Source organism: Leptinotarsa decemlineata, unplaced genomic scaffold, assembly GCF_025532065.1.
Source record: "Leptinotarsa decemlineata unplaced genomic scaffold, Ldec_3_MD MMD2_P_RNA_scaffold_1, whole genome shotgun sequence".
Classification (NCBI taxonomy): domain Eukaryota; kingdom Metazoa; phylum Arthropoda; class Insecta; order Coleoptera; family Chrysomelidae; genus Leptinotarsa; species Leptinotarsa decemlineata.
The window spans coordinates 4,493,110-4,509,344 of NW_027412523.1; the positions used below are offsets into that span (position 1 = coordinate 4,493,110).

General features: G+C 35.3%; 1 protein-coding gene across 3 annotated transcripts in view; it reads left to right on the forward strand.

Moving 5' to 3' along the window:
* The window catches only part of LOC111507278 (zinc finger protein rotund), a 312,056-nt gene that overhangs the window by 150,775 nt on the left and 145,046 nt on the right, over positions 1-16,235 (forward strand). For 2 of the 3 annotated variants that reach the window (XM_074180541.1, XM_074180626.1), the window contains exon 3: positions 14,913-15,077. In XM_074180541.1, coding sequence (XP_074036642.1) covers positions 14,913-15,077 — 165 coding nt within the window. The remainder of the gene's footprint in view (positions 1-14,912; positions 15,078-16,235) is intronic. The other variant, XM_074180577.1, reaches the window with a different exon arrangement.

The following is a 16,235-nucleotide window of genomic DNA, read 5'->3' on the forward strand; positions in this document are numbered from 1 at the left end:
TTGAATTTTCCTCACAAACCGAGCAAAACCAATCTTAAGGTTCGATTTTAATGATGATGTCACTCTGGGCAGAAGTTCCAGCTTGGTTTAAGATTACTAGATTTGGATCTGTTTTTGAAACGACAGCCTTCTCTTGTTTTTGTCTTATCGGTGTCTCGGTCACTTTCATCTCTTCAGAAAAAGGCCGTGTTTTCATCTGGAGCTTGTTGACCTTCTCTTTAGCCAATTTCAGCTCGTGACATACTTCAATTTCATTTTTGTAGGGGCTACTGGTGAATATAACTGCTTTTTGCACTTTTAAATTAGATCTGAGTTTAGATCCATTTCTCTTTTTGGGTGGTTTTGGAAGTGGAGACATTTCTTCGATCGAAACATTCAGTTTTGAAGTTAAACTTGTTGGCCTGTTAGGTGAGGTTGCTTCAATATCAAGAGTCTGATTTTCAACCAAGCAAGTTTTCTCTTGATTTACTGTCTTCTCGATTCTGATCTAAAGTTGTGTTGAGATATTCTGCTGGCAAAAAGTCTGACTCTTTAAAGATGGAGGAGTCAAAGGGCCACACACCACTACATTTGAATCCGTTACACAAATTCTCAATCGTCGCAGCCTTACCTATGCTTCAGTTACTAATTGTGAAATCTGGTATTGAGTGACTCTCAAGCCAGGATTTGTCCGCAGCCATTTTTCTACCGATTAGGCAAAGTAACTTTTGAGAAGCTTGGAAAATGACCTGTCTAATGGCTGCAGTGCGTTGTGTGTCCTGGTAATTGCAGCATAATTACTCCAGCATCTCGAGCGATTACCAATGTTTCTAAGTCCTTAGAATGAGTAGAGTGGCCATCAAGAAGAAGAACGTTTCTTTCTTTGTTCGGCTTTACAATATCAATGAAGTGACGAAGCCACTTTACGAACAGATCTGAATTTATCCATCCGCTCTCTGACACATCAACTAAACTTCCAGGTGGAGTTCCAACCATCAATTCATTACACATCCCCATTTTTTTGAAAATAATCAGCGGTGGAATATACATGCCTGCTGCACTTGAACAACACACAACAGTTGTATTGACACCTCTTTCTCCACTAGATATCGACCCTACAGCACGTTTCCCCTTCACAGCTATCACCTTCTGACATTTGTTTTGTACGGTGCTTACGCCTGTCTCGTCAGTGTTAAAAATAGAAGTTGCATCGATTTTATTTTCATCAATAGTGTTTTTCAAAATGTCAAAGAATTCTTTGATATTGTTTTTAGAAAACCCTTGTGCCCTTGCCAAGGATGTAGCCTGAGGCTCACGAAGGGAGATGTCCTTGTGACGTTTCATGAAGTTGTAATACCATTTTTTACCAGCGATCTGTTTCTCCTCATCAAATGCGTGAGGGATACCATTTCTAACAACAATTTGAAATGCTAGTCTACGCACGTCCGTTATTGTGAGCCCAAAGAAACACGCTTCTAGTTTTTTTAGGTGGTCTACAAGCTGTTGCTCTACATCTGGTGACAATGTAGGATGACGTCCCATAGCTTTGATACCTTCATTGGCCTTTATATTTTTACTGTCTAAATGACGCTTAAGTGTCGGTTTTGAAATTCCGTACTATCTACAGCACTGATTGAAACCCATATCTCCGTTCTTATAAACAGCTAGAGCTCTTTTCATATCATCTCCATTCCACGTTCCATACTTTCGTTTTGACATTCTGAAACACAAAAATTGTGTCACAATCAATTACGCTACTTTATTTATTCAAAAAAACAAACTAATCCAGTATTCACACACAAAAAATGACGAATATCTATCATGGTATTTAATGGGCTCCAAAATCGTACCGGTACAATTTGAGAAACCATTAGATGTACGATTAAGGCAACTGGGACTCTCCGAAATCATTACCTCATTTCTAATATCATACACTAATGGAAGCATAAAACGGCTGATCAAAACACGCAATATTAGTGTTTAATTTTACAAATTGTTAATGAATAATATCAGTACGTACCTTGACAGTCACTACGTTCTTACGAAAAAGTTTCAAAAACACTATCAACTAGCTCCAAAACAGGAAATCTTTCACAACGGCACATGCCTCAAACTTAGTCTCTACACTACAATTAAGCAGTTCTTGCTGGTAGTACCGCACGAACGCTGTAGTCACTCTAATACGTACTAAAATTATTGTGGTACGATTTAGGAGACGGTACGATTTTGGCAACTCTCTTCTAAGGCTACTTTGTCTACTGCCCCAGGCCTCGTCGCTGGTCTCTGCAGGGGGTCTCAATCTGCCTACTCACAAACGTCGATTGTGGGTCCACAGCCTACTACATACGCTTCGACTATGGATCCACAGCCTACTCCCACTCACTTGGGAGTAGCAGATTGAGACTCTTGCAGAGACCAGCAACGAGAACTGAGGAGTAGGCATATTGAGACCCAGGCGTCAAGTCACAAAACCCTGAACAAAACCCCGATCTGCTGTTCTTCTTCTTGCTGTTCTTCCGGAATGGACGAATGACCTGAAGGCTTTTTGTTATGTACACTACCGGTTGTTGTGAATTTGGATACAAGTTTCCTCAAATATTTTCTACAGATAGGATGATTCGGAAAATGTTCATTGAAAATCTTTTGGTCTCGTGAAAGTTACGCGTCGAATCGTAAATGAAAATCAATTCAATTTTTGCTTCCAATAGACGAGAATTGACCATGTTAAAGATTGTTGACGTGGTACCTTTCTACTAGTAAAACCGAAAACTAAATAAGAATATTCCAACTGAACAATAATGTTCATTGTCTGACTGAAAATTTTTTACGTTTTTTTAAACAAAAAATAACTCAACAAACCTTATCGGGTTGTTGTTGGAATTGCCAAATTGCAGATAAAAAGGAATATTTCCAGAAATATCGATATTAATGAGTTTGTCTTCAGGAAATTATTACTTTCATGTTCCGCCATTTCGTAGTAGGTAAAGATATTGACTTTATATTCTAGGGTTGTGAAATATTCGTCAGGAGCTTTAAAATGATGTGTCACAAAACCCCCTTTCAATTTAATATTTTTCCCCAGATGGCGTCCAGTCGCCATCTTGAAAGTTTAATCTGTCAATTTTACTTCAAAATAAAGTATTCATGCATTAATTTCATTATCCCAAATTTCAATTTTTTTAGCTGACCCGTTCAAAAAATAAAAGGAGGGGGAAATTGAAGAAATGCAGTGTATATTGATGTTTGTATATGTATCTAATGTAGGGTTGGTTTCAGGTTGAATTGATTTCATTTTTTTTCACTAACTCATCTGAATAGTACGATTCTGGTAGATTTTTTCTACTTCATCCATTTGTCTTCTTTCGAATTTCAAATATGTTGTTATTTTTCTATCAATAAAAGTCCGAACCTCAACATTATCGAAGCACGTTATGATATTTTGTTACTTGGATGCCCGTTCTCCACCACGGAAAGTTTATACCACACCGCAATTCATCAAACTTCTAACCACATTCTAATACAGAAATTCAGAAAGTTTTGTTCGTTCCCTTTTTGATCCTGCAAGAAGCTCGATTGTCTTCCTCCTCTCGCATCCGTTATTCTAAGAACACATCCGTCTTGTATTTATTGTTATAAAACATTACAATAACAATTTGACTTGGCCATATATTTCTCAGCATCTCAAGCCCGAAAACTCCATTATACTCAAAACTAGCACCGAACGAAATTTATTCCCTTGCAAAAATGGGCAAATAAAGTGCATCGGATGTTATATATTTTTATGTGTTTTCCTTGAAATAAAGTTTTTGTGCTTTTTTTGAGACGGAGCAGGCGCCTTGCGCGCTCGCGTTTTATGCTTTACGGAGCTTGGAGGGACCCCCGACCCCCTGCCGCGGCCCCCCGACGCCGGCCCGACGACGTCTAGCTGGATTCGACGCCCACCCAATAAATATACCTTGCATTTTCGTAGACTACTTCCGGTTTTTCGGAGGAATGTCGGACAACGGTGCGAAAGTACCAATTATTTTGAGCATGAGGTCTATTTGGTACACGCCATTTTGGTGGAAGGCTTACTAATAAAATGCTCGATGCCGTATAATTCCGCAGATCTGATATAAACCATCATTTTTGAGTTAGCTACTAGATAATCGTTACAAATTGTCTCAAAATCTTTGCGCAAAACACTGCGGATACAGAACAGTTCTGTAACATGCCACACAAATGAAAAACCAAAGAAAAAATTCATGTTTCTGTAGTTGGATCGTCGTCATTTATTTTGTTTTGTTGTAACTATTTCGTTTGCAATATCAATTACACATATTGTAGATGTAATTATAATTTTACAAATTGTGGATGGAATAAAAATAAAGAATGTTAACCCTTTGGGGTTAGGTAAGAAAAGGGATTGCACATTAGTACACAACAAAAATGAAAAACTTCATTAGTGCTTATGTGCAGTATGAAAGTTCCGCCTGACATCGCCTGAAGAGGCGATGTCCTATGCCGAAACATCAACATAAGGACGACAGTGTTCCATCTAAGTGAAATTTCACCTCTTTCATATAAAATATTGTGTAGCAATCCTTTGAATGATATCTGATTCAATTCCCTAACGAATGTTTGGACGGAAGAGTGAATAGAGAGAAGAGATTTTCTATAATCAAGTGTTCATTTTTTTCGAACATATCCTTATTTCGTGTATATGAGAGTGGTTTTTTTCCAGTTTGTTTCCGAATGTCAGGTACTTCCTTGCATGATCATCTTTATATAGAGTTAATTTGTTGAAACAATTTTGTATACAGATGGTGGAGTAGAAATTCTCTCTCAAAAATTAATCTGTCCTAAAAGTCTATTCTATCCGATTTGAATCTTCAAGAACAATTTTTTTCTATTTGATATCACCTTCAATTTACATTCAGATGCATAAAAAACTACCAACTTGAAATGATAAATCTTGAATAATTATTTTATTTTTAGCCAAGTAATGATGAAAAATTTGAAAATATTCACTGGATTAAAATAGAGTGAATTCAGAATACAGGTTTTCTCAAATGATTTTTGAAACGGATGAAACTGCTAATTTTTCAGGATTGGCTGAACTGATTGTCAAAAATGACAAAAAGTTGAATAAATAATGGAAAGGTCCGTCAAATAAGCTATTACAAGACTCCCTTTTCCATAAAAAAGTTAGTAGCCCCCTCTTGGCGACAAGTGATGCAACACTATTATCTTTCTTATCACAAAGTTTTAAAAATAATCCCTTTTTACGTAAATTTTGTCTGAGCTATTTACTTCCGCACTGTAAAATGTTGTGTAGCGCTCTTGTGAGTGATATCTGCTTCGATTCCATTATAAATATTTGTAGAGCAAACTGGATGGGAAATTCAGTGTTCATGTATTTGAAAGTAGTTGTTGTGGATTCATTTTTTTGGAAGATCTACACATCTTTGTAAATGGTGTATGTTGATTTATTTCATTACTATCTTCCTAACATATAATGGATATTATGGGAGTTTTTTACTAACACCAAATCGTTATTTTTAACACATCGACACGTATTTCGATCACCAAGTAATCATCTTCAAGAGGAAGATTAAACTGAACCTTTTGAAGATGATCACTTGGTGATTGAAACACATGTCGAGGTGTTGAAAATAACGATTTGGTGTTGGGAAAAAACTCCAGTAATATTCATTACTACAACAAAGGTTTCAAACAGTGCATTACAAGTACATAGAAATAATGATGGAGAAGCATAAAGACACATTTTCCCCGAAACACTATTTGATGTTTTCTCAAACCATCAAGAAAGAAAAGAAAATACTTTGGAAGATTCGAAAGCTGAAAGTTGTAACACAAAAATGGCGAAGGTTCAAAAGGAATCAATCTAAAAAATTCTTGCGAGCTGACGCGTGAGAGAAGCGAGTTAGTTTTTTAATACTCCGTTTTGATTTTTTCATTATTACGAATAGTTTTATCGATAGACGTTTAGTTTCTTCTTTTTAACAACTCATGTTCAATGAATCCACCACAACCAAGTTGTTTCCACCATATCCGCCATACAAACTCTCTTTCACGAAACTTCCCCTGTAAACCCCGAACGAACGGCGGGAAACTCCGTTCATTATCCCCCCTCCCCTCGTTGTAATCAACACGTGCTTTGGAAGACACTCCGCGCCGTTCATCATTTGTCTCCACTGACCGCGACAACATTCATTTGTTTGCCAACACAGCCAACTGCACTATAACATTTTTTCTCCCCCACCCCTTCCGTAGAGCCCGGTCGGCAGCGCACATAGACTCCCCCACAAGGAAGAAAATACCCAATCAATATCATATTCTTACATGCACTCTAACCTTACTTCCGTATATGTACATACATTTTTTTAGCATTTTTTCCTTCCCAACGTCGTTGCAGTTCTTTTTCTTATTCTCTAACCTAGTTCCTGGCGTCGCGACGCCTTATTCTCAGTCGACGGCGAGTTGTAGAACTATATGCAGTTTTGTTGCATCCTAGGAGGCCGTGAACGGGGTCTCGTGTGAATTCGCTGGCTTCGTTAATTAGTCCTCGTTACTCGTGTTAAATTAATGCAAAAGTGGCTCGGAATTTTTGGTGGGGGTAAACGATCGTGCGGATGAGGTGCTCCCCACCACGACGGGAATCGCGACGCGCGTAAATTAACGTCTCTAATTGCCGTTTTGCCGCTTTGAATGGGTTGACACACCACGTGATCTCGCGATTGTTTTTAATGTTTATCGCATGTTTCGGCGATAAACTTGTGGTTTACGATTGGAATTTAGAATTTAAAAGTTTACTGGTATATTTTGAGCGTTTGTTCATGTTGCTTTATTGCCAGTTCCAAATGATTCGTTTTCTCGCATTTATTCCGTTGAATTTAGATGTTGATTTGCGAGAATTCGTGAAATTAAAGTTGATATACTAACTGAGAATAACTGAACTGTTTTTTGAGAAGCTTATGAAATGAATGTTTGGATGATAAACTTCTTTAAGTTGCTGATTTGGTTTGTTGCCGCCTAATATATGATTATGAATGCCAAAATTATTAATAATCTTCACTTTTAGATACATGTGCTATAAGGTGACGAATCTGTGCTATAAAATAGACAGACAAAACCCCTCTGCGACTATTTTCGCATTTCTGCTTCCATTCTATAAATTTATTGAATTTTTTGTCGTGCTTTTCTTTTGATGTTTTCGGGTAGATCCTATAGCTAGCTCCTCAAAATGTAAGTTAAAAATGACGTGGCATTTTTATTTTCTCCTGTGAAAAACAATTGAGCACATTCGAAATATCTCAGCAGTATTCTTTTTGTTTAAATGTTTGTTCATAATAAGAAACTGTAAGAAATTCGTAAGAAAAACCACTGCAATAATCCCCCAACATTGTAAGATAACTTTATAGTAGGTACACTATTATTCAGCTGAGTTAATGGAATCTTAAATTCAAAAAACAATTCATCACTTCACCTACATCTACAGTTTGTTACAAAGCGCCTTATTTAAACATAAATTAGACGGAAATTTCACTTATGATGGCTGTAAAGCTACATTTGGAATCTATTGGAACAAATCTGTTAAAATCTGTTTTTTCGTTAATCCCTACGAAAGAAAATTCTCAATAGTTGAAACTTGTGCGAGCTGAGGACTAACGAGGTCTTATCTTTCACCGTGTGATTCCTAACACTTTAAAAATTCATTTTAAATGTCCAAAACATAGTTAAAATTATAGTCGTGAATCAATGAGTTGAGAAGAGCTCCAACTTACTGAAAATTTTGTGTTGTTTGAATGTTTTAGTCAACAGTCAACAGAGGTATTCTATTTTTCCTTTTCCGATAAATGATCAAACCCATATACCAAAATTTTAGTTATTGGGATGAGAAGATTTTGGCTTTCTATTTTTCCATCTTTACAGAAAAAAACATGGTAAATTTCCGAAGGAAGGAAGAAAAAAATTGACTTCAAAATGAAGTCACAGATGTGTAGATCATGCATAGACGTTAAACACATTTTTTGCATAAAGTTAGAGAAGTAGGAAAACATCACCTTTCCTTCTCAAAAACTAGTTTCTCCTAAAAATACACCCATTTCATTTTGAACACGATTTAGTTATTGCTTCTTGCTCCAACATCTTATTGAATGATTAGCTTCCAGCTGATATACAGTGTGACCCATTTTTAATGGAAACACCCCCCTAAAATTTGAAGTTGTAAACCGATTTAAAATTTTTTTTTTTGAAATGTCAAGTACTAACAGGTCTACCTTGGGACAACATTTGAAATGTTTATTAAAGTTTCAGGGCATACTACGATATTTTTTCTTATTCTCATGGCTATATCTGTTAGCTGTGTGAGTTTTCGAATTTTTGAGTTGTCATAACTTTGTTAATAATGAATATTTTTCCATGAAATTTTGGTCACACCTGTTCAGAGGCACTCTGAATCCAGTGGCGTAGTGATTTTTCCAATAAAAAATCGCTAATAAAAAATCCCGATTTTCGATTAAGAAAAAATATCGTAGTATGCCCTGAAACTTTAATAAACATTTCAAATTTTGTCCCAAGGTAGACCTTTTAGTACTTGACATTTCAAAAAAAATTATTAAAATCGGTTTGCAACTTCAAATTTTAGGGGGGTGTTTCCATTAAAAATGGGTCACACTGTATGTATTCAGAAGTACTTATTAAAGAAAAGAATGGTTTTCTCATCATCTTTTTATATTTTTATATAAGATCTGAAACGTTATACCATACAAAACAGGTAGAATTGAAATTATTGGAATGAAATTGGCTCAATCTGAGGCCAATTTGCCAAAAAATCTTACGTTGAAAGTTAAGACCCCATTGATTCTTTTGAAAACTTCGTTGCCGTTCACATTGTCAATGAAAACACCCATACTAGCTCATCAAAATTTCCTGTAGACTCTTGCAATGGAAAATGTAAACAAGTTTTACAATAATTTTCAAGACGAAATCATTTTTAAATGAAAACACTTTTTTTGTTTTTTACCCAGTGAATGTTGATGTTGTACCCTGCCACTGAATAAATAATCCCCAGTCCTTCTCACAGCTTCTTCTAGCTTTTTTCTGCGCTTGCTTTCTATCAATTTGTTATTTTGCCATTGAAAATATATATTTTAAACAGAATATTTCTAAAAAAAGATTGGTAATAGATTTCTTCTTTTATGGAATATTGGATTGACATTATTTTCTTCAACTTTTTTATACTTGGAATCCACCTGACTCGTCCATTTTTTCAAAGTCTCCGAAAAAAACTGAAGCATTTCGAACCTGTTGCGTTTGTCCTCACGGCAATAACACCCATTCCAAAAATCTTGTTTTCTGTGCTAGTTGTAGAGATATTTTGTTGGATTGTGTCAAATTCTTCTAGATACAATTTGGTATACTTCACAATCGTATCAAACATGAGCTGCTTTTGTTTCTGTCCCTTTGATACCTCGCTTTCAATTGAAGTACCCGTTTTAAAACCCCATTTTGTTCAGGTGGCCACTAAATGACGTTTCGTCTACTACTGCAGTAGACATTATCAAAGGCGATTAGGTAACAAATACATCCTGCTCTCTAAACCAACGTTTTAATTATTCCTCTTTTTTGTTGTGGCTGTTGGTTAAAGAAAAGTAGCTTTCACAGCTTTGAACCATGTACTTGCAAAATAGATATGTTAAAACAATGTTTTGCCCAGTACAAATTATTGCCCATAGCAAACAATATTGTCCATAGCAATAATTTGTACTGGACCTTTTTACTGGATCCTTTCTCTATCACCAGTTGTGATGAAGTCACTTGAAATAGAAACAATGGTTGAAATGTTACTGAATTTGAATCTCAAGCAACAATGATACGGTTCTTGTTAAAGCAAAATAGCAAATATTGAAACGCAGATTTCACGATATCGAAATCTATTTTCCATAATTAATTCATTGATTCAACAAAAATACATCTGTTTTCGCTTTGTTGTTTCATTAATTCGGCGTTTGATAGTTAGCCACGGCAAATCACGAATATCATAAACTTTTTCGATTCCGTAAATATTAATTTCGTTCATTCGCATAAAAGCTATGCATGCAGAACGCAACGAAAAATGTTTTTGCAACATCATATCAAATATTATAATTTTCTATATTTAATCATTCATTTTATAATAATTCATATTCATTAATTATTGTTTGCATTCTGATTTGATCAAAATTTAATTACGGATTATTTGGAACTTTTGAATTAAACTTTATCAAAATATTAATCGGGGATAGCGTAATGAAAACAAACGAATTTCCCGATTGCAGAACGATTTCGTTAATATGACCATGCGGTCCGAACTCCTTCCACTGAAGTTTCTTGAAAATTAACAGCGTGCTTTTTAAAATGGGCTAGCTTATACGTACCTAGAAATCGACATCAATTATAGTTCCTCGACACAATAAGTTCCTACTAGTGAAGAATCTCAGCCTATATTTTGATATCCTCGTAGTTAGATAAGTGTATTCATGTCTGAGCGGAATCTGATGAAGAAAATGACGACCATTCGGCCTATTCCGGAGGCGGCTATGGACAGCTCAGATAGTAGCGATTCATGCGCCACAACCAACAACAACGACATGAATTTAAGTCTGTATAAACCGAGCTTCAAGTATAACGACTTCGTCAACAAGCTCGATTCCTATAACAATAATCAGTTACTGTTGCCTACTCAGTTCTATAAGACTTTATTAGCCAAGGCGGTGTTCTCCAGTAACGATGACAAGAGCAACGTCTACAAAAATATGTTCTTTTCCAAAGATCGGGATTTCGATCAGGTAGGTTATTTTTGCCCTAAATATTGAAATTGAGTTGAGTAGCTCATATTAGTTAATTTTAAGTTATGTAATACTAACATTGAAGAACTCCTAACAACTCTATCGGATATTAAAAATAAAAAGACTTCAAGTATGGATGAAATATCTGTCAAAATATTACTAAATTTACCATTTGAGGCCCTACAGGTATTAACAGATGCGATCAATATATCCTTCAGAACAGGAGTATTTCCATCATGTCTCAAAACAGCAATCATCATCCCATTTTACAAAGGTGGACAATTTAACGAACCAGCAATTTTTAGATCTATTGCATTACTGTCAACTATCTCCAAAATTCTAGAGAAATTAGTTAAGAAGAGGATAGTACTATTTCACTAGTTCGGACTTCCATTGTCCATTGTCCATTGTCATTGAAACAACTAGAAAAGAAGAATTAAAAATGAATAACTGAAAATAACAGTTATATTAACCAAAATAAACCTGAAATTAAATAATAGTGAAATAAAATACAAGTAAAAATAGAACAATTGAATGAATAAAAAATGAAGAAATGAAAAAAGAAAATAAAAACAAAAAGTGGAGAGATTCCAAGTCACGTTAGTTCACGACGTTTCGATTGTTAGTATCTACAACCGTCTTCGGGTGATGACTGGACTGATTCCTCCGAGAGATGACTATTTATATGTCGTTCGAGTACTTTCACTTATCCCCTCTTTCCATTTTCCGCTTCACTGGTTCCGTGGGAGATGACCGTTTTGGCGGGAGTTGGCCATTTTTCGCTTGATGATGGGTTTCCATATGTTGCGTATTTCTACGCTGGCTTGGCTGAATACGTTGTTGGACAACATGTATGCGGCTTCCTTGAATTTTCTCCTAAACCAATGTTCCTCTCTGTGCAAGATTTCAGCTTGGGACCACTCGATGTTGTGTTGATGGGTCCAAACATGGTCTGCTATTCCTGATTTGCTAGTTTCCCCTCGCTGTGTATGTTTCTTGTGCTCGGCAATGCGTACATTCAATGGCCTCTTAGTTTCACCAATATAGGATTTTCCGCACTCATTCGATTCTGCGATTCCAATTCTTGGAATCGCAGTCCGCGTTTGGTGGCCTGGTTTTCGTGAGGCTGCTACGGATAGTGTTACCGGATCTGAAGCAGGTTCTGATGTTGTACTTGGAACCAATTCTTCTTATCCTCTCCGATAATCCTCTGATGTAGGGAAGTGCAAGCACTGGTTGTGACGGCTTCTCTTCCTTACGAGGCTCCTGCTGTCTTCTAGCCAAAGTCTTTTCTACCATCGCTTTGAAGTAGCCATTCCGTTGAAGATCATTTTTAATGATGTTTAGTTCCTTCTCGAGACCTTCCTTCGTATTACAGAGCCCAAAAGCACGGTCTAATAGAGTCTTGATGATTCCTCTTTTAGTCGATTGATGGTGGTTGGATTCGTGGTTCAGATACTGTCCCGTATGAGTGGGTTTTCGGTATACAGATGTTTCCCACTTAGTGTCGGTCCTCTTCACCAAAACGTCTAAGAATGGCAATTCGTTGTGGATTTCCTTCTCCATTGTGAAATTGATGGAAGGTCCCACGCTGTTGATGTGTTTCAGGAAGGCGTCTAGTTCAGTATTCCCATGGTTCCATATTATGAAGGTGTCGTCAACATATCTCAACCAGACTCGAGGTTTTTTGTGGGCTTCTTCAATGGCCAGAGTTTCAAACCACTTCATATATATGTTGGCTTTGACTGGTGAAAGTGGCGATCCCATTGGCAGTCCCTCATCTTGTGTAAAGAATTCGTCCTTCAGTTGGAAATAACAGTTTCGTACTGTACGGATAGTACTATTTTTAGTTGAACACAATATATTGTCGAATACTCAGTTTGGCTTCCAATCTAAGAAGAGCACCAATGATGCAATTTTCAATTTGCTCAATGAATTATATATAGGACTGAATGACGGTGAAGCTGTTGTAGCTGTGTTCTGTGATTTCTCCAAAGCCTTTGATTGTGTGTATCACAGTATACTGCTCCGGAAGTTGAAATGTTATGGGGTTCAGAGGGGTTGCAAATAAATGGATTGAATCATACCTCTCCAACAGAACTCAAATTGTTAACTTCAATGATGAATTCTCTGATCCTTCCAATATTGAATGTGGTGTTCCTCAGGGTTCAGTTCTTGGGTCAATTTTTTTCCTTGTTTATCTGAATGATCTCAGTAAACTCGACATTCGAGGATCATTTACAATGCTTGCGGATGATACCACATTACTGTGGCATGATAATAATGTTGAACTTCTGAAATGAAACATTTCCAAGGACTTAGAAAAGGTTAAACAATGGTGCGATGCAAACTTGCTTTGCTTCAACATTAATAAAACCAGTATATCGACATTTAAGTTCATGTTTAATGACCTTTATCTAGGCAGGAATATTGTTATCAACAAATCACATACCAAATTCTTAGGAATCTACTTGAATGATAAATTAAAATTTGAGGAACACATAAGAAATCTAAATAAAAAACTAGCCTCAGGTTGTTGTGCTATTAGAGTGATAACTCCATATTTATCTTAGAAACTGTCTGCCTAATGCATAAGTCCAAAATATCTAAAGAAACAGTGTATAATACAAGACAAAATGATAATATTTATCTGACTAAACCCACAACGTCTTTAAGTAAAAATTCCATTATATTTGAAAGTAAAAAGTTAAATAACCATTTACCTAGTCTCTTTAAAAATATTACAAACTATCCATTACATGACTATGATTATATTTATATTTTTATGTTTATAATTGTATTTATTTTAATATTTATGTTTTTATATTTACATTTTGATTTATATATATTTATGTTTGTATGTATATAACTTATATATTTAGGTTTCATGTTTATATTTACTATCCATTCTGTATAACACGCTTTGTCAATAAGATTTATCCTTGGACAATGAAGCATATTTTGATTTGATGATTTGATAGCTAGTTGACTAGCTAGTAGCAGCTATGAACTTGTATAACTTGTATTTTGATATCCTAAAAGTGATTTCAAAACCTACTTATGATAGAGTGTACGCGACCAATAAAATTTGAGGTCAAGAGTCACAAAAATTGATTTTTGCTGTTTGTATTTCTTATCAATATTGTAGAGGATTAAATTTTCTACAACTTGGGACTTTGAAAACAAATGAACCTCCCTTTTTCATTACAGGTTTTGAAATTCACCCCCATGTAATTAAATATTTCATTCATTCTTGTTTCCACAATTTTAACCAGATGGAAATTTACTGTACCACCAATCACGAGAGGAGAAAAACAGTTACCTCATTATTATTGGATATGTTAATGCAGTATAAATTATTTCGGTAGTTTTTTTTTCATTGGCACGAAGAACAGCTAATGTTTTAAATTCAACCACATTTATTTATCGTGACTTTTTATTTCTTCGGATTCAATTGGAGTAATTGACGCTCACCTAATAATTTGGTGACCAATAAAATATTGATAATTTCTGATGGACCGAAGGGAATGGGAGCCGGTTTTTAGTTTATTGCTCGTAAAAAATAGAAATGGTTTTTACTCTGCTCTCGGAATCAATCGGAATATGTTAGTAGGAAATATACTATATCACATGAAAATCATGATTGACAATGAATTATCAAATATAAGTTTTGACATGGCGTGATATGTGATATTAAAATGAGAATCACTTTTGTCACCATCACCATTATCTTAATGGGAAAATTTTGGAAATTTTGACATTTTCAGCGGATAAGTAACGCAAATTGAGGCACACCTCTTTGATTTTTCAGTATACATACTGATCAGTACGAAGTAATTTATTTATCTTAGATTCGCCAAAATGAGGATGAGATTTACAAAAAAAATTGTTATAAAAGGTTCTCTATTTCCTTGTGTGTATCAAATTCGTTTGTAATTATCTCGTCTATACTTGCGATTTGGAGAAAAAGGAGGAATATTACCAATATATTTTCCTTCTAGAAATTAGGAATTTGATGAAATATTATTATAAACATCTGTTGAGGCTTCTCACCCTCTTACATTGTATTTTCAACAATTATTGACTTTTCCTTTCTTTCAGAAGGCGGCCTTCGGATGGGACGGTGGACAAACTGGTGGGAGTCCCTCAGGGCCCCAATCTGGAGGCGTTGGTGGTCAAGGAGCGCAAGGCCTCGTCCATTGGATGAGTGTAATGGCCGAGCATATGGACCCCGCCATGTCCCACTACATGTCGTGGAACCAAGAGGTAAGTTGCAATTTTCGATATTCGGCAGTAAATTCGTGAGATTAATCTATAAATAACTCGCATAACTAGTGTAAAATGTGATATCTTGTTGACTGTTCATCATGAAGTGTTGTAAAAAAAATTGTCTACTGTTGTTTACAGTAGTCACTGTTTTCAAAATTATTGAAATTCAATTCATAATATAGTATCTATATTATCAGATAGTAGTCGGCTGGTTAGTTCGAATACTTAGTATATTCTACTAATTGCACTAGCTACAATGGGGAACGTTCCTCCTGACGAAAATCAAGTAGTTTTCATAAAAGAGCTCTAAAACAACGTATTTTAAACTTATCATTTCAACCTTTTTCTTTAAAAAATTATTTAAATTCTTAAAAAAGATGAATGAAATAATGCATTCAACATTTAAAGGGATTTGTTTCTATTTCATCATTTGGCAACATCGGTTATAGCTAATAAAGGACAATGAATCTGTTACCTGTATGAGACAAACAAAGATGACATATTTCAGAGGCGTTCTGTTCTGTTTACTTATGTTCCGAGTTCCGAGACATTCTGTGACATATGACTTTTGTGCACCTAACCTATCTTCCTCTATATAAATAAATAACAAAACAACTGTTGTTTATGTGGCTTGTGCAGGTGGTAATGAAGTATAATTTATATTTTGCCTTAATTGTTGATTCATAAATATACTTTTCCTTTTTTTAAACTAGAATTACTAGGTACGTATAAATTATTTCAACTTGATATATTATATGCAAGGTAAAATATTTTTAGGAATGGCAGGTAAAGTTCTAAGCGCTGTTGCCAATATATGAATTAGAAACAAATTCCTTCAAAAATTGAAACCCAACATTTGAAACATCAATTTGAAAAACTTATGAATTGAACTCAACTTTATTTTGTTCAAACTTGCATTTGCTGTAATAACCCAAATTGAGGAACGTTCCCTATTGTGAAAACTAGATTAATCTTCACTCTGGTTCTTTGTTGCGAATCGTCTATCCGCGCTAAGGATCGCACGTTAAAAACTAAAGCCTTGATAATTCGTAGTTCGAGCGTAGTGAAGAACTTTACACAGAACTGAGAATCTTTTTTTTCTGGAAAGACATACTAAACTATGAAAACTAGAAAAATAATGAATATATCTTTCAT